Source organism: Pseudophryne corroboree, chromosome 4 (genome assembly GCF_028390025.1).
Source record: "Pseudophryne corroboree isolate aPseCor3 chromosome 4, aPseCor3.hap2, whole genome shotgun sequence".
Taxonomy (NCBI): Eukaryota; Metazoa; Chordata; class Amphibia; order Anura; family Myobatrachidae; genus Pseudophryne; species Pseudophryne corroboree.
The window spans coordinates 312,821,614-312,842,420 of record NC_086447.1 but is presented as its reverse complement, the minus strand read 5'-3'; the positions used below and the strand labels follow the sequence as shown (position 1 = coordinate 312,842,420).

Below are 20,807 nucleotides of genomic sequence, written 5' to 3'. Positions count from 1 at the left end.
ATAACATGGAATATACGCAACCAGTTAACAGTATGAACAAAACAGCATCAGCTAAAGACTGATCTTAACTGTAACATAACCCTTATGTAAGCAATAACTATATACAAGCCTTGCAGAAATATGTCCGCACTGGGACGGGCGCCCAGCATCCTCTACGGACTAGGAGAAAATAAGAATTTACTTACCGATAATTCTATTTCTCGGAGTCCGTAGTGGATGCTGGGGTTCCTGAAAGGACCATGGGGAATAGCGGCTCCGCAGGAGACAGGGCACAAAAAGTAAAGCTTTCCGATCAGGTGGTGTGCACTGGCTCCTCCCCCTATGACCCTCCTCCAGACTCCAGTTAGGTACTGTGCCCGGACGAGCGTACACAATAAGGGAGGAATTTTGAATCCCGGGTAAGACTCATACCAGCCACACCAATCACACTGTACAACCTGTGATCTGAACCCAGTTAACAGTATGATAACAGCGGAGCCTCTGAAAAGATGGCTCACAACAACAATAACCCGATTTTGTTAGCAATAACTATGTACAAGTATTGCAGATAATCCGCACTTGGGATGGGCGCCCAGCATCCACTACGGACTCCGAGAAATAGAATTATCGGTAAGTAAATTCTTATTTTCTCTATCGTCCTTGTGGATGCTGGGGTTCCTGAAAGGACCATGGGGATTATACCAAAGCTCCCAAACGGGCGGGAGAGTGCGGATGACTCTGCAGCACCGAATGAGAGAACTCCAGGTCCTCTTTTGCCAGGGTATCAAATTTGTAGAATTTTACAAACGTGTTCTCCCCCGACCACGTAGCTGCTCGGCAAAGTTGTAATGCCGAGACCCCTCGGGCAGCCGCCCAAGATGAGCCCACCTTCCTTGTGGAATGGGCCTTAACAGATTTAGACTGTGGCAGGCCTGCCACAGAATGTGCAAGTTGAATTGTGCTACCAATCCCACGAGCAATCGACTGCTTAGAAGCAGAAGCACCCAGCATTGTTGGGTGCATACAGGATAAACAGCAAGTCAGATTTCCTGACTCCAGCCAACCTGGAAACTATATTTTCAGGGCCCTGATAACATCCAGCAACTTGGAGTCCTCCAAGTCCCTAGTAGCCGCAGGTACCACAATAAGCTGGTTCAGGTGAAACGCTGACACCACCTTAAGGAGAAACTGGGGACGAGTCCGCAGCTTTGCTCTATCCGAATGGACAATCAGATATGGCTTTGTGAGATAAAGCCGCCAATTCTGACACTCGCCTGGCCGAGGCCAGGACCAACAGCATGGTCATTTTCCATGTGAGATATATCAAATCCACAGATTTGAGTTGTTTAAACCAATGTGATTTTTTAGGAATCCCAAAACTACGTTGAGATCGCCCAGTGCCACTGGAGACATCAAAGGGGCTGTATATGCAGTACTCCCTTAACAACTTCTGGACTTCAGGAACTGAAGCCAATTTCTTTCTGGAAGAAAATCAACAGGCCGAAATTTGAACCTTAATGGACCCAATTTGAGACCCATAGACACTCCTGTTTGCAGGAAATGTAGAAATTAACCTAGTTGAAATTCTTCCGTGGAGCCTTCCTGGACTCACACCCTGGCACATATTTTCACCTAAGTGGTGATAATGTTGTGCGGTCACCTCCTTCCTGGCTCTGACCAGGGTAGGGATGACCTCTTCCGGAATGCCTCTTTCCCTTAGGATCCGGCGTTCACCCGCCTTGGCGTCAACGCAGCTGCGGTAAGTCCCGGAACAGACACGGTTCTTGCCGAATCAAGACCCTTCTTAGGATCTCTTGAAGTTCCGGGAACCAAGTCCTTCTTGGCCAAACCGGAGCCACGAGTATAGTTCTTACTCCTCTCCTTCCTATCATTTTCAATACATTGGGTATGAAAAGCAGAGGATGGAACACATACACCGACTGGTACACCGACGGTGTTACCAGAGCGTCCCAGCTATTGCCTGAGTGTCTCTTGACCGGGCGCTTCAGGTGGGACGCCATCATAACCACCTTTGGTCTTTCCCAACGGTTTACAATCATGTGGAAACTTCCAGATTAAGTTTCCACTTTTCCGGGTGGAATTCATTTATGCTGAGGAAATCTTCCCAGTTGCCCACTCCCGGAATGAACACTGCTGACAGTGTTATCACATGATTTTCCGCCCAGCGAAGAATCCTTGCTGTCATTGCCCTCCTGCTTCTTGTGTCGCCCCGTCTGATAACGTGGGCGACCGCCATGATGATGTCCTACTGGATCAGTACCGGTTGACTTTGAAGCAGGAGTCTTCCTAGGCTCAGAGCATTGTAAATTGCCCTTAGCTCCAGTATATTCATGTGGAGAGAAGTCTCCAGACTTGACCACACTTCCTTGGAAATTTTTTTCCCTGTGTGACTACTCCCCAGCCTCTCAGGCTGGTATCCGTGGTCCCCAGAACACAGTCCTGAATGCTGAGTGTGCTGCCCTCTAAAAGATGAGCACTCTGCAGCCCCCACAGAAGAGACACCCTTGTCCTTGGAGACAGGATTATCCGCTGATGCATCTGAAAATGCGATCCGGACCATTCGTCCAGCAAATCCCCTGAGATCTGCCGAATGGAATCGCTTCGTAAGAAGCCACCATTTTTCCCAGGACTCCTGTGCATTGATGCACTGATACTTGGCCTGGTTTTAGGAGGTTTCTGACTAGGTCGAATAACTCCTTGGCTTTTTCCTCCCGGAGGAACACCTTTTTCTGGACTATGCCCAGAATCATTCCTAGGAACAGCAGACGTATCGTCGGAAAACAGCTGCGATTCTTGGAATATTTAGAATCCAGTCGTGCTGTCGTAGAACTACTTTAGATAGTGCTCTTCCGACCTCCAACTGTTCTCTGGAACTTGCCCTTTTCAGGATATCGTCCAAGTAAGGGATAATTTAGATGCCTTTTTTCTTTGAAGAAACATCTTTTCGGCCATTACCTTGGTAAAAGGCCCGGGGTGCCGTGGATAATTCAAACGGCATCGTCTGAAACTGATATTGACAGTTCTGTACCACGAACCAGAGGTAACCTTGTTGAGAAGGGCAAATTTGGACATGGAGGTAATCCTTGATGTCCAGGGACACCATATAGTCCCCTTTTTTCCGGTTCGCTATCACTGCTCTGAGTGACTCCATCTCGATTTGAACCTTTTATGTAAGTGTTCAAAGATTTCAGTTTAGACTATTGACTGGCCTTTTGCCTGCATGCCCTCATGGGAAAGGAAGGATTGAGGCTGAAAAGACGGTGTCTTTTTCAGCTGAGATGTAACTTGGGGTAAAAAGGTTGGATTTCCCAGCTGTTGCCGTGGTCCCCAGGTCCGATGGACCGACCCCAACTAACTCCTTCCCTTTATACGGCAATACTTCCATGTGCCGTATGGGATCTGTATCACCTGACCACTGTCGTGTCCATGACATCTTCTGGGTGATATGGACAACGTACTTATCTTGATGCCAGAGAGCAAATATCCCTCTGTGCATCTCACGTACATATATATAGAATGCATCCTATTAAATGCCCTATATGAATAAAATATTTTCAGTCAGGGAATCCGACCAAGCCAACCCAGCACTGCATCTCCAGGCTGATGGCGATCGCTGGTCGCAGTATAACCACCGTATGTGTGTATATACTTTTTAGGATATCTTTCCAGCTTCCTATCAGCTGGCTCCTTGAGGGCGGCCGTATCTGGAGACGGTAACGCCACTTGATAAGCGTGTGAGCGCCTTATCACCCTAAGGGGTGTTTCCCAACGCGCCCTAATTTCTGGCGGGAAAGGGTATAACGCCAATATTTGCTATCGGGGTAACCCCACGCATCATCACACACTTCATTTTATTTTATCTGATTCAGGAAAAACTACAGGTAGTTTTTTCACTCCCACATAATACCCTTTTTTGTGGTACTTGTAGTATCAGAAATATGCAACACCTCCTTCATTGCCCTTAACGTGTGGCCCTAATGAGAAATACGTTTGTTTATTCACCGTCGACACTGGATTCAGTGTCCGTGTCTGTGTCTGTGTCGACCGACTGAGGTAAATGGGCGTTTTTAACGCCCCTGACGGTGTTTGAGACGCCTGGACCGGTACTAATAGTTTGTCGGCCGTCTCACGTCGTCAACCGACCTTGCAGCGTGTTGACATTCTCACGTAATTCCCTAAATAAGCCATCCATTCCGGTGTCGACTCCCTAGAGAGTGACATCACCATTACAGGCAATTTCTCCGCCTCCTCACCAACATCGTCCTCATACATGTCGACACACACGTACCGACACACAGCACACACACCGGGAATGCTCTGACAGAGGACAGGACCCACACTAGCCCTTTGGGGAGACAGAGGGAGAGTTTGCCAGCACACACCAAAACGCTATAATTATATAGGGACAACCTTATATAAGTGTTTTCCCTTATAGCATCTTTATATATCTCAATATCGCCAAAATCAGTGCCCCCCCTCTCTGTTTTAACCCTGTTTCTGTAGTGCAGTGCAGGGGAGAGCCTGGGAGCCTTCTCTCCAGGCTTTCTGTGAGAGAAAATGGCGCTGTGTGCTGAGGAGATAGGCCCCGCCCCTTTTTCGGCGGGCTCGTCTCCCGCTATTTAGTGAATCTTGGCAGGGGTTAAATATCTCCATATAGCCTCTGGGGGCTATATGTGAGGTATTTTTCGCCAAAAAAGGTTTTCATTTGCCTCCCAGGGCGCCCCCCTCCCAGCGCCCTGCACCCTCAGTGACTGCCGTGTGAAGTGTGCTGAGAGGAAAATGGCGCACAGCTGCAGTGCTGTGCGCTACCTTTAGAAGACTGCAGGAGTCTTCAGCCGCCGATTCTGGACCTCTTCTTACTTCAGCATCTGCAAGGGGGCCGGCGGCGTGGCTCCGGTGACCATCCAGGCTGTACCTGTGATCGTCCCTCTGGAGCTGATGTCCAGTAGCCAAGAAGCCAATCCATCCTGCACGCAGGTGAGTTCACTCCTTCTCCCCTAAGTCCCTCGTTGCAGTGATCCTGTTGCCAGCAGGACTCACTGTAAAATAAAAAACCTAAGCTAAACTTTCTCTAAGCAGCTCTTTAGGAGAGCCACCTAGATTGCACCCTTCTCGGCCGGGCACAAAAATCTAACTGGAGTCTGGAGGAGGGTCATAGGGGGAGGAGCCAGTGCACACCACCTGATCGGAAAGCTTTACTTTTTGTGCCCTGTCTCCTGCGGAGCCGCTATTCCCCATGGTCCTTTCAGGAACCCCAGCATCCACAAGGACGATAGAGAAAAAGATTTACCGGTAGGTTTAAAATCTTAATTTTCTCTTACGTCCTAGAGGATGCTGGGGACTCCATAAGGACCATGGGGATTATACCAAAGCTCCAGACCGGGCGGGTGAGTACGGATGACTCTGCAGCACCGATTGAGCAAACATGAGGTCCTCATCAGCCAGGGTATCAAACTTGTAGAATTTTGCAAAAGTGTTTGAACCCGACCAGGTCACCGCTCGGCAAAGCTGTAATGCCGAGACGCCTCTGGCAGCCGCCCAAGAAGAGCCCACCTTCCTAGTGGAATGGGCCTTTACCGAATTTGGTAACGGCAATCCAGCTGTAGAATGAGCCTGCTGAATCGTGTTACAGATCCAGTGAGCAATAGTTTGCTTAGAAGCAGGAGCGCCAACCTTGTTGGCTGCATACAGGACAAACAGTGCCTCTGTTTTCCTAACCCAAGCCGTCCTGGCTACATAAATTTTTAAGGCCCTGACTACATCAAGGGACTTGGAATCCTCCAAGTCACCCGTAGCCACAGGTACCACAATAGGTTGATTTATATGAAACGATGAAACCACCTTAGGCAAAAATTGAGGATGAGTCCTCAATTCTGCTCTATCCACATGGAAAATCAGATAGGGGCTTTTGTGAGACAAAGCCGCCAATTCGGACACCCGCCTTGCAGATGCCAAGGCCAATAACATGACCACCTTCCAAGTGAGAAATTTTAATTCAACCGTTTGAAGAGGTTCAAACGAGTGAGATTTTAGGAACTGTAACACCACGTTAAGGTCCCATGGTGCCACTGGGGGCACAAAAGGAGGCTGTATGTGCAGCACTCCCTTTATAAAAGTCTGGACTTCTGGGAGAGAAGCCAATTCCTTCTGAAAGAAAATTGATAGGGCCGAAATCTGTACTTTAATGGAGCCTAATTTTAGGCCCATATCCACTCCTGTCTGTAGAAAGTGGAGAAAACGGCCCAGATCGAAAAGAGGATTTTGGTACTTACCGATAAATCCATTTCTCTGAATCCTCTAGGGGACACTGGAGTCCTATACAGTAGGGGTGTGAAGCCTTGAACCGGAGGTGTGGCACAATCTAAAATTAGCATTGTCTGCACAGCCGGCTCCTCCCCCTTCACATCCCTCCTCCCTCAGTTTGAAAAATGTGACTGAGAGAATAGGACATGACACTATAGCCCATGGCGAGGAACCGAACCGTACAACATATCAAACAGCGGCCAAGAACTCTTAACCGAATAACTAACGCTGTTTGCACGAACTGTTTAAAACAAGAACTTTGAACACAGCAGGTTGACAGCACCGAGGCGGGCGTCCAGTGTCCCCTAGAGGATTCAGAGAAATGGATTTATCGGTAAGTACCAAAATCCTCTTTTCTCTTTCATCCACTAGGGGACACTGGAGTCCTATACAGTAGGGGACGTCCCAAAGTTTTCCCCCAGGGAGGCAGTGCTGTCTGTGGCCTGCAAAACTAAACGTCCGAACTTAGATTCTCCGGACGCAAAAGTATCAAACTTGTAAAATCTTGCGAACGTGTGGGCTGAAGACCACGTCGCCGCTCTGCAAAGTTGAGTAGTGGAAGCACCTCTGGCAGCCGCCCACGAGGCACCCACTGATCGGGTAGTATGAGCACCCGTCTGAACTGGAACCTGTTTGCCACAGGAAATATAAGCTTGCCGAATGGCAAGTCTAATCCATCTAGACAGAGTCTGCTTAGATGCCGGCCAACCTTTCTTTGGCCCATCATAAAGAACAAACAAATGGTCCGACTTTCTGAAAGACGACGTAACCTGTACGTATACCCGTAAAGCTCAGACAACATCCAATGACACGTTCTCAGCTGTGAGACCCTGGAAGGATGGGACCACTATTGGCTGGTTTACGTGAAACCCCGAAACCACCTTCGGAAGGAAGTCTGCTCTTGTACGGAGTTCCGCCCTATCCTCATGAAAAACCAAGAAAGGACTCTTACAGGATAAGGCTCCCAACTCAGAAACCCGCCTAGCCGAAGCCAAGGCAAGCAATAACGTGACCTTCCAAGAGAGATATTTCAGGTCTGTTCTGGTCAACGGCTCAAAAATTGGTGACTTCAAATATTCTAACACCAAATTCAAGTCCCATGGTGCCGTGGGAGGACGAAAAGGGGGTTGAATCCTCAGAACCCCCTGTAAAAAGGTTTGAATTTCTGGCAAGGATGCTAGCCGCTGTTGAAAAAGAATGGAGAGAGCCAAAATCTGAACCTTCAGAGAGCCCAGTCTGAGTCCTCCCTCTAGACCGGCCTGAAGGAAAAGTAGAAGTCTAGATAAATGGAAGTTCGTTGAATTCCATCCCCGCTCCTGACACCAAGCCATGTACCGTCTCCAAATCCTGTAGTAGTGCCTGGCTGTGACCGTCTTTCTAGCAGCAATCATTGTAAGGATGGCCGTTCATGGAATCCCTCTGTTTCTTAAGATCCGGGTTTCAATAGCCACGCCGTCAAACGCAGCCGGTTCAGGTCGGGGTGTAGGAACGGTCCCTGAGATAGCAGGTCCTCTCTCTGAGGTAACCTCCAAGGATCTTCCGCAAGTAACCCCCGCAGATCAGAGTACCAACTCCTGCGGGGCCAATCTGGTGCGATTAGAATGGCCCACACTCGTTCCCGTTTTACCCTTTTCAGAACCCTGGGTATGAGTGGGAATGGTGGAAATATGTAAACCCTCCTGTAACCCCAAGGAAGTGTTAATGCGTCCACTCCTTCTGCCTCTGGATCTCGCGTCCTTGACACATATATTGGGCAGCTGATGGTTTTGTCGAGACACCATTAGGTCCACCTGAGGTAGACCCCATCTTCTCACAATCATGTTGAAAATCCGTGGGTGAAGGCACCACTCTCCCGGATGCATGTCCTGGCGACTGAGGTAATCTGCTTCCCAGTTCTCCACACCTGGAATGAACACTGCCGAGAGAATGATGTCTCTTCTTTCCGCCCACAAGATCTTTGTGGCTTCCTTTAACGCCATCCTGCTCTTTGTTCCTCCTTGACGGTTTATATAAGCCGTCGTCGTGACATTGTCTGACTGAACCCTGATGTGTTGATTCACGACTAGGTCTTCTGCTAAGAGAAGTGCATTGTAAACTGCTCTTAGTTCGAGGATATTTATGTGTAGTTTGCTCTCCTGTAGTGTCCACCGTCCTTGAAACTGATGGTCCTCTAGGACGGCTCCCCAACCTCTGAGACTGGCATCCGTCGTCAGGATCCTCCAATCCCAAATGCCGCATTTCTTGCCGGCTGCAAGGTTCTTGTGTAGCGACCACCATATCAAGGAGACCCGTACTTGTGGGTGAAGTCGGATTCTCCGATGGAGAAGCCAGTGCGAGCCTGCTCCCTGAGCAATGAGGTTCATCTGGAATGGTCGTGAATGAAGTCTGCCGTACTGGAGAGCTTCGAACGACGCCACCATCTTCCCGAGAAGTTGCACACAGAGGTGCAGAGAAACGGTTTGCGTCCTCATTACCTGAGCCACTAATCTCTGTAGGTCCTGGACCTTGTTCTCTGGTAGGAACACCCGTAATAGGACCGTGTCCAAGATGAGACCGAGGTATTGAATCCGTTGAGTCGGTATGAGGTTGGATTTTTGGAAATTGACAATCCATCCATGCTGAATTAGGAATTGATGGGATGTCTGAACATCCTTGAGCAGTCGATTCTGAGATGGAGCCTTGATCAATAAATCGTCCAGATAAGGTATAATCGTGACCCCCAACAGTCTCAGTCCTGCAACCATGATCGCCATGATCTTTGTGAAAATTCTTGGGGCTGCTGCTAGGCCTAACGGCAAAGCCCGGAATTGGTAGTGATCCGCCACCAGTGCGAACCTCAAGTACGCCTGGTGAGGAGTCCAGATTGGAATATGCAGATATGCATCCTTTATGTCCATGGATACCATGAACTCGCCCTGTTCTAAGCCTGCAATGACTGATTGGATTGATTCCATCTTGAATTTGTAGACTCTTAAGAACTGGTTGAAAACTTTTAAATTGAGTATTGGTCTGACCGTCCCGTCTGGCTTTGGCACGACAAAAGGATTGGAATAGAACCCCGTTCCTCTCTGAGAAGTGGGAACCGGAATAATGACCTCTGCATGTAGCAATTTGAGAATTGCTGCCCGTAGTGCCCTTGCTTTCTGAGGACACTGAGGCAATCCTGTTGTAAAAAACTGACTGAGGTCTCTGCTGAAATTCCAGTTTGTATCCTTGAGAGATCAAGTTGTTCACCCAAAGTTCTGGTGAGGTTTTGGCCCAGATGTCTTGAAAACCTTCCAGTCGGCCGCCCACCAAGGGGGACCCCAGGTGAGCTGGGAGGCCGTCATGCCACGGTCTTGTCAGCAGGTTTATCCTGCTTTCTGGTTGCTGTTTGTGAGCGGCCTCTAACTCTGCTCCCACGTGCTTGTGTACCGAAACCCCTTCCTCTGGCTCGAAAGGACTGAGATCTAAATGAAGTAAATGCTGGTCCCGAATAACCTTTCCTAGTCTGTGGAGCGGTTCTCGTATAAGGAGTAGGCAGAAAAGTGGACTTCCCCACTGTAGCCTGCGAAATCCACTTGTCCAACTATGGTCCGAACAGCATTTCACCCCCAAAGGGGATGGATTCTACTGCCTTTTTGGTGTCAGAGTCTCCTTGCCATTCTTTGAGCCATAAAATCCTTCTAGCCGATATGGCCGATGCAGACATGCGTGATGTGATTCTGCTAATATCCTTAGAAGCCTGACACAAGTATGAAGCCGATTCTCGAATGTGTTCCGCCAGTTGGGTAATCTCTTCTAAACTATTTTCCTCCTCAGTGGCTTGTACAATACGTCCAGACCATGCACCCATGGCCTTGTTAACCCAAGCACAGACGATCGCAGGTCTCTGCCCTGCACCAGCTGCTACGAAAATTGACTTTAACGCTGTGTCAACCTTACGGTCAGACGCATCCTTTAAAGTAGTTACGTTAGGAATTGGTAAGATTGTCTTCTTTGACAACCTTCCTAGGGAAGCATCCACTACCGGCGGATTTTCCCACTTGTCCATTACACCCCTAGGTAGGGGATAAGTTATCTGAAACCGTTTCGGAAATTGAAATAGTTTGTCCGGTTGTTTCCAAGCCTCCTCCATCTGAGACTGGAGGGATTTAGGTATGGGAAACCCTGCTGAACGCGGCTTTTGGGATTCGAACAAATCGAATTCTTCCGGCTCCCGTATTTCCTCTACCTGAAAGTTTAGGATCTCCTTTACAGCGTCAATCAAGGGGTCCAGACCAGATATTGCCGTGTCCTCCTCTGGAAAATCAGCATCTAGGTTGGGTTCAATTAACTCACCTTCCTCCGTATCAAGAAGAAAAACCTCTTCCTCCTCTGATTCCGGTACAGGAAGCGTTCTTTTAACTGCCTTGCGCACACTTGTTTCTGCTTGTGCGGGCGGAGTTAACTTGATGAGAAATTCCTCCATCGTCTTTGAGAATCCCGCAGCCCATTCCGATTGCTGCTTGCGCGATTCTGCCATCTCCTTGGAGATTCTATTAGCAAGGTTGTCTTCCCATGCCTTAGCCAGAGCACTGCTTCCAGGTGGTGCGTCCTTCTCTAAGCAGGAGTCGCACACCCCGGAGCTGCCAACCCGTGTGCTCTTCTTGCTACATTTCGTACAGACATAACAGGTCTTTGAGGTCTTGGTTGCCTTAGACATGTTTCTAAAACCCTCTACCGGGTTTCTACGCAGCGCTTTCACCCTTTAAACTAGGAAGAGAAAGACTGGGAGATGACGGAATAAAATAAAATAAATAAAAGAAAATAAAAACACCAGCCGACTCAACTCCCACACCCCAACCGTATAGCAGCTACGATGCTAGAGTTGGTATCCGCCTGCTTCCGTGTGTTTTCTTCAGGATCTTTGAAATAGAAGTCCCTTGAAAATATAAATTGTAAAGCATGATTACTTTTCAGGAGATCCTCATAGATATTTATTTTTACCAGCAGAGGGAACTGTTTAGCAGAATATCCCTGTTATTAATATATGCACTTTCCAAACAGTGCAGCAGAGGGAGCTGTTTTAGCAGAATGTCTGTAATCTTAATAATACATGCACTATCCAAACAGTGCAGCAGGGGGAGCAGTTTGTAATAAAAACCAAATCCCTTCTTTACTGAGGGGAAAGGGGGGGGGGGGGGGGGGGGGGGGGGGAGGGTAGAAGGAGGTCCCTTCTTTACACAGACATGGCGCCATTTTACCGCCATCCTGTAACTAAACATGGCCCCCACTAAACCTAAAACATACAGCTCTGCCCAGTGCTTTAAAACCATCTCTTTCTCCTGCATGATACTTTCTACTCTTATCGCCGCGCGCTTGCTTAGCCGCGCGGCGTACGTCTATCTGAGGCTCCCACTCCCTCCCGCTGGCCGGCGCGCGCCGCTTCCCCTGGCTGACGCACACCGAACCCGCTGGCCGAGGCTGTTTCCCGAAGCGGTGCCTGTGCACCGCATCGTCTCTGTTGTGCAGCGCGCCACTCAGCCGTCTCTCCCTGCACACAGGTAAGACACGCTGAGTCCCGCGCCGCACTTGGCTCCCGCGCGCCGGCCGCTGAGAACACTTTAGAGAGAGAGAGTGAGAGCGTTCATAAGGAGCTTCCTAGAGAGGAGAGTGAGGAGGGGGAGAAAAAAAAAATTAAAGAATTATACCTAAAGGGCCCTATGCTATCTTTCTATGTTACCAGTACTCACTATTTTGAGGACTCTGGAGGATCTCCTGTGGAGAGATGCAGGTCCCTTCAATAGGGATCTTTGTCTCTCTGATATTAGGCAGCCTTGTCCCCCTTTTATTAGGGTTACGCAGCCCCTTTTAGATTTTTAGTCAGGAGCTAAGTGCTCCCACGTGCTGTTACCTCCAGCACAATTTTTCAAACTGAGGGAGGAGGGATGTGAAGAGGGAGGAACCGGCTGTGCAGACAATGATAATTTTAGATTGTGCCACACCTCCAGTTCAAGGCTTCACACCCCTACTGTATAGGACTCCAGTGTCCCCTAGTGGATGAAAGAGAAATCTTCCGTAGGAGCATTCTTTGCTTCACACCAAGATACATACTTTCTCCAGATACGGTGATAATGTTTCGCCGTCACCTCCTTCCTAGCCTTTAACAGAGTAGGAATGACTTCCTCCGGAATGCCTTTCCCAGCTAGGATTCGGTGTTCAACCGCCATGCCGTCAAACGTAACCGCAGAAAGTCTTGGAACACGCAGGGTCCCTTCTGCAACAGGTCCTCCCTGAGAGGAAGAGGCCACGGATCTTCTGTGAGCATTTCCTGAAGATCTGAATACCAGGCCCTTCGAGGCCAATCTGGAACAATGAGTATTGTCTGCACTCTTTTTCGTCTTATGATTCTCAATATCTTTGAGATGAGCGGAAGAGGAGGGAACACATAGACCGACAAACACCCACGGTGTCACCAGGGCGTCCACCGCTACTGCCTGAGGGTCCCTTGACCTGGCACAATACCTCTGAAGCTTCTTGTTGAGACGCGACGCCATCATGTCTATTTGAGGAAGTCCCCACTGACTTGGTATCTCTTCAAAAACTTCTTGATGAAGTCCCCACTCTCCTGGATGGAGATCGTGTCTGCTGTGGAAGTCTGCTTCCCAGTTGTCCACTCCCGGAATGAAGACTGCCGACAGAGCGCTTATATGATTTTCCGCCCAGCGAAGAACCCTGGTGGCTTCCGCCATTGCCACTCTGCTCCTTGTCCCGCCTTGGCGGTTTACATGAGCCACTGCTGTGACGTTGTCTGATTGGATCCAAACCGGTAGGTCGCGAAGAAGATTCTCCGCTTGTCGTAGGCCGTTGTATATGGCCCTCAATTCCAGTACGTTTATGTGTAGACAAACCTCCTGGCTTGACCATAGTCCCTGAAAATTTCTTCCTTGTGTGACTGCTCCCCATCCTCGGAGGCTCGCGTCCGTGGTCACCAGAACCCAGTTTTGAATGCCGAACCTGCGACCCTCTAGAAGGTGAGCACTCTGCAGCCACCACAGGAGAGACACCCTGGCCCTGGGGGACAGGCTTATTTTCTGATGAATGTGTAGATGGGACCCCGACCACTTGTCCAGAAGGTCCCACTGAAAAGTCCTCGCATGGAACCTGCCGAAGGGGATGGCCTCGTAGGTCGCCACCATCTTTCCCAGTACTCGAGTGCATTGATGGACTGACACTTTTTTCGGTTTTAACAGGTCTCTTACCATGTTCTGGAGTTCCTGGGCTTTTTCCATCGGGAGAAAAACCCTCTTTTGTTCCGTGTCCAGAATCATGCCTAAGAAATATAGCCAAGTCGTTGGAATCAACTGTGACTTTGGTAGATTTAGAATCCAGCCATGCTGGCAGCACTCTCAGGGAGAGTGACACGCTTTTCTGCAATTGACCTCTGGATCTCGCCTTTATCAGGAGATCGTCCAAGTACGGGATAATTGTGACAGGAGCACCATCATTTCCGCCATTACCTTGGTTAAAATTCTCGGGCCGTGGAAAGCCCAAACGGCAACGTCTGAAACTGGTAATGACAGACCTGTACAGCGAATCTCAGGTAAGCCTGATGAGGAGGATATATGGGGACATGAAGGTATGCATCCTTTATGTCTAGTGACACCATAAAATCCCCCCCCCCCCCCTTCCAGGCTGGAGATCACTGCCCGGAGCGATTCCATCTTGAATTTGAACCTTTTCAAGTACAGGTTTAGGGATTTTAAAATTTAGAATGGGTCTGACCGAGCCATCCGGTTTCGGGACCACAAACAGGGTTGAATAGTACCCCTTCCCCCGTTGAACTAGGGGAACCTCGACAACCACTTGTTGTTGACACAGTTTTTGAATTGCAGCTAAAACTATCTCCCTTTCTGGGGAAGAAGCTGGTAAAGCAGATTTGAAAAATCGGCGAGGAGGCACGTCTTCGAATTCCAGCTTGTAGCCTTGGGATACAATTTCCATCGCCCAAGGATCCACGTCTGACTGAACCCAGACGTGGCTGAAGAGTCGAAGATGTGCTCCCACCGGTGCGGACTCCCTCAGTGGAGCCCCAGCGTCATGTGGTGGATTTAGTAGAAGCCGGGGAGGACTTCTGCTCCTGGGAACTAGCCGTAGCAGGCATTCTTTTCCCTCTACCCTTACCTCTGGCGAGGAAGGAAGAGCCCCGACCTCTTCTGGACTTATGCGACCGAAAGGACTGCATCTGATACTGTGGTGTTTTCTTTTGCTGTGGGGGAGCATAAGGTAAAAAAGTAGATTTACCCGCGGTAGCTGTGGAAACCAGGTCCGTGAGAACTTCCCCAAATAAAACCTCACCCTTGTAAGGCAAAACTTCCATATGCCTCTGAGTCGGCGTCACCCGTCCACAAGGCATGCCTAGCAGAAATCGCCATGGCGTTGGCTCTTGAACCAAGCAGCCCAACGTCTCTCGAAGCGTCTCTCATATATAAGACTGCATCTTTAATGTGACCCAAGGTCAATAAAATGGTATCCCTATCTAGGGTATCAATGTCAGCTGACAAGGTATCTGCCCAAGCTGCTACAGCGCTACAAACCCAGGCTGCCGCTATTGCCGGTCTGAGCAAGGCACCTGTATGCGTATAGATTGATTTTAAGGTAGTTTCCCGTCTGCGATCAGCAGGATCCTTGAGGGTTGCAGTGTCTGGAGACGGTAGCGTCACCTTTGGATTCCCACCGTAACCTGTCCTGTGCCGGGAAAGGATACGCCATAAGAATTCTCTTGGGATTCTGCAGTTTCTTGTCTGGAGTTTCCCAAGCCTTTTCAAATAACGCGTTCAGCTCATGAGATGGGGGAAAGGTTACCTCAGGTTTCTTTTCCTTAAACATGCATACCCTCGTGTCAGGGACAGAGGGGTCATCTGTGATATGCAAAACATCTTTTATTGCAATAATCATATAATGAATACTTTTGGCCACCCTTGGGTGTAACCTCGCATCATCGTAGTCGACACTGGAGTCAGAATCCGTGTCTGCTACGTGGGACAGGGGATTTTTCTGAGACCCTGAAGGGCCCTGTGACACAGCCAAAGCCATGGATCGACTCCCTGTTACTTCCCTGGACTCTGCTTTGTCCAATCTCTTATGTAATAAAGACACATTTGCATTTTAAACATTCCACATATCCAGCCAATCAGGTGTCGGTGTCGCCGACGGAGACACCACAATCATCTGCTCCACCTCCTCCTTAGATGAGCCTTCCGCCTCAGATATACCGACACCCCCACACACTCAGGGATATATATACCTATGGAGACAGTCCCCCAATAAAGCCCTTTGGAGAGACAGAGAGAGTGTATGCCAGCACACACCCAGCGCCACCGGACACTGGAATAAATCCCAGTCAGTACAGCGCTTTTTACAAATATACTCACTGCGCCAAATAAATGTGCCCCCCCCCTTTTTTTATGCCCTCTGTACTTTGTTCAGCAGGGTAGAGTCCGGGGAGCCAGCTTCTCTGCAGCGTGCTGTGGAGAAAATGGCGCTGGTTAGTGCTGAGGAATCAAGCTCCGCCCCCTCACCGGCGGGCTTCGATCCCGCTCAAATCTTTATACTGGCTGGGTTTTTTTTTTGCAATATACTGCCTCCGCAGTATATAACTATGCCAGTGTCCCTAGAGGTTTATTAAATGCTGCCCAGGGCGCCCTCCCTGCGCCCATACAGTGCCGCCAGTGTGTGTGTGTGTTAAGAGCAATGGCGCGCAGCGTTACCGCTCCGCGTTACCTCATAGAAGATCCGAAGTCTTCTACCGCCTTTGAAGTCTTCTATCTTCTCATACTCACCCGGCTTCTATCTTCCGGATCTGTGAGGACGACGGCGGCGCGGCTCCGGGACGAACGGCGAGGGTGAGACCTGCGTTCCGACCCTCTGGAGCTAATGGTGTCCAGTAGTCTAAGAAGCAGAGCCTATCATTTAAGTAGGTCTGCTTCTCTCTCCTCAGTCCCACGATGCAGGGAGCCTGTTGCCAGCAGTGCTCCCTGAAAATAAAAAACCTAACAAAAAGTCTTTTTTCAGAGAAACTCAGTACAGCTCCCCTGCAGTGCACCCAGTCTCCTCTGGGCACAGGATCTAACTGAGGTCTGGAGGAGGGGCATAGAGGGAGGAGCCAGTGCACACCCATCTAAAGTTCTTTAGAGTGCCCATGTCTCCTGCGGAGCCCATCTATACCCATTGGTCCTTACGGAGTCCCCAGCATCCTCTAGGACGTAAGAGAAAAGAATAAAGACAAAGCATTTTGAGCAATGTATCGGGCAATATGCGAGTCACATTGATTGCTTTAGCCTCATTTCTCAAATACATTTGTCTTAAGAGAAGATAATTTATACTAATCCTATCTATAGAACACCTTTCTCCCACTAGGACTCAAAGCAAATTCAAGTAATCATTCACATCAGTCCCTGAACTATTATAGCTTACAGACTAAAGAGCCTGAGTCATGTTTGTAATGGTGTGTATACACGGTGAGATTCTGTCTTATGTTCGATTTTCACTTTGCGATTTCCCCTGAACTCCCCGGAACCCAGCACCACCGATTTTGACTAACTTTTCTTGAGATTTGGACTATGGCGGTCATTTCAACCAGTTCGTACGCAGCGTTTTTTCACTGCCGTGCGAACGGGTGCGGAATGCGCATGCGCGGCGGCTGCAGTACCCGTGCGCTGCCCGGCGAGTTACGTCACGGCTACCGACGGAGGCGGTCGCAGAGGAGACCGCTAAGAAGATTGACAGGAAGGAGGCATACCAGAGCGGATCCGGACCGTTGGAGACCGTTTTCGGGGAGTGGTGAGTAAAACGCAGGCGTGTCCAGGACAACGGAGAGCGGAGGTGTGACGTCAAAGCCGGGCCCATTATCGCTGGATCCATCACACAGGGTAAGTATGTCCAGGGTTGCTCTACTTCTGCTTGAAATTTTTTTAGCTTAGCAGGGCTGCACAAGTGATCGCAGTCCTGCTAAGATAAAATACACTCCCCCATAGGCGTGGACTATTGATCGCAGCAGCAGCTAAAAGCTGCTGGCTGCGATCAACTCGGAATGACCACCTATGTGTGCTTAAGATTTTGGCTTATGTGAGATTTTGACTATCTAGCTACTTGCAGTATGAACTAGATAGTACACCGATCTAGCAAGGATTGACTTGCCTGCAGAGTCTATATTTTCTTGTGATGCCGACCTGGCGGGACCGCGCATCGGGATTGCAAAGGTGACTTTCACCTTGCGATTTGCACTAACTTTTCTTACGATTTTGACTATATAGTCAAAATCGTAAGAAAAAATCTCACCGTGTGTACACACCATTAGATCTGCACAGCCGCAAGGAAGCAGCAATTCTTTGTCTTTAAAAGTGTAATGCAGCAGAGGACATCTGTAGGAAATAAAACTTCTGCTAAAGGCCGTACTGGCGGGGAGATTTCCCCAGAGATGTGTGCTGAGCGTTCTAGCACAGACCGCTCTGCACAGTGCGATGAGCTGAGCAAGGGGCCGCTCTATTCACCAATCTAGCACCGGCGATAGCGACGCGCGGGACCGTGCATCGCTGTCGCTGGCACCCCTACACACGGAGCGATGTTCAGCCAATCTAGTCAGATTGCTTAGAAATTAACTGAACATCGCTCCGTGTGTACCCCCCTTTAGTATTAGCGAGGATCCAATGCTGCATCTAATAACGGAGCTTTGGATCATCATCCCTAATTATTTATTTATTACCAGTCATTTATATAGTGCACACACATTCCGCAGCGCTTTACAGAGAATATTTGGCCATTCACATCAGTCCCTGCTCCAGTGGAGCTTACAATCTATATTTCCTATCACATGTACACACAGATCACCATCCCTAATGGTTTTAGGCACCAGCCAGCATGTGTAGCTGTATTATCTGGACACCCAGGTCCAGGCAGTCTGCGTACGATGACGCTAAAAGTGGGTACACTACACACCGATAGATATATCTGCAGTTCAATTGTTCTGCAGATATATCTATGGACGGTTCGGCCAGTGTGTTGAGCATACAATCTGGTCGATCAGTCAGGGACAGACGTCATGAATTGGGCGGGCGTGTAAACACGCCCTCCCAGTTCAGCTGTCAATCACTGACAGCTGTGGCAGCATGTGTATGGGTGGTCGGCTGATCGCCCGTACACACACAGCGATGCGCCAATATATCAGTAGATATACTGGCTGTCGGCTGTGCTGCAGGGCCGACGCAATATGTCTGTGAACGACAGAGTTCACAGACATATCGCCCGTACACAATGGCCAACGGACCCGCGATATATATCGGCCAGTGTGTACGGGCCATTAACCTGGACCCATCATGCCTTCAAAACTGACATGATCCCCCCCATTTTGAAGAACGCTGCCGACTCCACTCTGCCCCTCCTAAACGCTGCCGCATGTCAATCACACTGTACCTGACCGGGAGGCTGCGAGTAACACATGCAGCCCAAACATCTTATTTGTACTCAAACAATCAGGTTTGCATACAAATACTAATCTGGCCCTAAATTCCCTACGATACACACACGTATAATACATTAGGGTCCATTTTAGTCAGAAGCCATTTAAACCTACCAGTAGAGCTATAGACTTTGTGAGTGGAAACCCCCCAAAAAACACAGGTATAACATACAAGTTTCCACGATGATAAGGCCTAGGTGGGAATAGAAACAAAAGGCCACAGCACTGCGAGTCAGCAATACTAACCACTGTATAACGGTGTTGAAATTTAATAAAAATACATATCTTATTTTAAAATTAACATTACCGTGTTCATAAGAGTAGATTCCGAATTAGCCACCAGCACAAAAACATCGGCATCCAAGCAGAACTTGTCGATCCAGCTGTCTAGCTCCGTAGTTACATCAGTTCCCGGACTACACAAGAACAAGTCTTTATTAGTTCAAATGAGAAAAACCACAGCACCTTAAGATATGCACCTTTCACATATCAGCTCATGACATTCAGAATGAAGATGCATGGCTCACACATAACTGAAACACAACTAAAGCCATCATCTGCCGCTTTTGCATGGTCATTGCTGGAAAGGTAGCGTTAGGGGCTCATACCAAGAAAACATTGCTTCAATTACAGAAAATAAACAAATACATTTATGGCCTTGTATCTAGTGTTAAATAATAGTCCCTTCATACTGTTAAATATTGGTATGATCGTTTCATATGTATAAACTTTGTTTTTCAACTGATGCAACATTTTTATGGAATTAGTCTAGACAGAGATTTAACTAAACTAATGTAAACACACAAAACATCCATCCTTATATAGATACCTGTCACTAGACTCACCTGTCTACAAGGACTAAGTCATCTCGGAGAAGTGCACACTTTGCTTTAGGCCAGAAAACATGCACAAGACAGCCAGCTTCCAAGTCTTTGTCCATATGAAGGGCATGAGCCAGCTGGTTCACAGTCTGCACACAGCAAAGTCAGAGAAACAATGAATCAACTTTGCACTCAAACAGAGGAGCAATAGCATTACATAATGCGTGATCATGTAGGTGTCACAGAGCATGGTGTAACAGTCATACTTTCCCTTATAGCAAGGGACATTGCGGCCGATTCTGTTAGATGGATTTGTACGCATGAGACAAATGTCTAGTTTATGTATACAGACTCGGATGGAACTTATCCGGATCTGTCCTACCATTAAATTGGGCGTTTTGGGACGAAGACTGGGAGACAACAATAACATTGCACGAAACCACTAACACATACATACAAATTTTTTTTAGAGGCAACAAGAAGAAACTGAAACTTTACTTATTACATATAAATCATTTCTGGTTTTTGTATTTGCTAGTTTGTGGTATGGTATTTATTTTAGTTTGACATACTGCTCAGTACTGTGTGGATCAGTGCAATCTATATCAAGTTCTGAATTAATGGAAGCAAAGGTGTACAGGAAGATGCTTGTACAAGGCACTGGAAGCATACTTGCTGTATTGTGGTGCTAGAGAGAATATGTTACAGCATTGTGGCAGTATAAACATTTCCCTTTCTCTTAAACGAGAAAGTGTGTTAAACTCCATTTATCTGGAAGACACCACTTTGGGAAGGCTGAAGTAGCTTCTACTGCGTCAGACATTATCTCAGCTTTGATTTAAAAAATAAGATTTTACTCACCGGTAAATATTTCTCGTAGTCCGTAGTGGATGCTGGGAACTCCGTAAGGACCATGGGGAATAGCGGCTCCGCAGGAGACTGGGCACAACTAAAGAAAGCTTTAGGTCACCTGGTGTGCACTGGCTCCTCCCACTATGACCCTCCTCCAAGCCTCAGTTAGGACACTGTGCCCGGACGAGCTGACATAATAAGGAAGGATTTTGAATCCCGGGTAAGACTCATACCAGCCACACCGTATAACTCGTGATACTATACCCAGTTAACAGTATGAATATAACTGAGCCTCTCAACAGATGGCTCAACAATAACCCTTTAGTTAGGCAATAACTATATACAAGTATTGC

At 48.3% G+C, this 20,807-nt stretch overlaps 1 protein-coding gene across 7 annotated transcripts in view; it reads right to left on the bottom strand.

Annotated features, from left to right (window-relative positions):
• Nucleotides 1–20,807, bottom strand: part of MFN1 (mitofusin 1) — a 165,195-nt gene that overhangs the window by 103,636 nt on the left and 40,752 nt on the right. For all 7 annotated transcript variants that reach the window (XM_063916310.1, XM_063916307.1, XM_063916309.1 and 4 more), the window contains 2 exons: nucleotides 19,627–19,751; nucleotides 19,089–19,197 (listed from right to left, as the gene is read on the bottom strand). In XM_063916310.1, coding sequence (XP_063772380.1) covers nucleotides 19,089–19,197; nucleotides 19,627–19,751 — 234 coding nt within the window. The remainder of the gene's footprint in view (nucleotides 1–19,088; nucleotides 19,198–19,626; nucleotides 19,752–20,807) is intronic.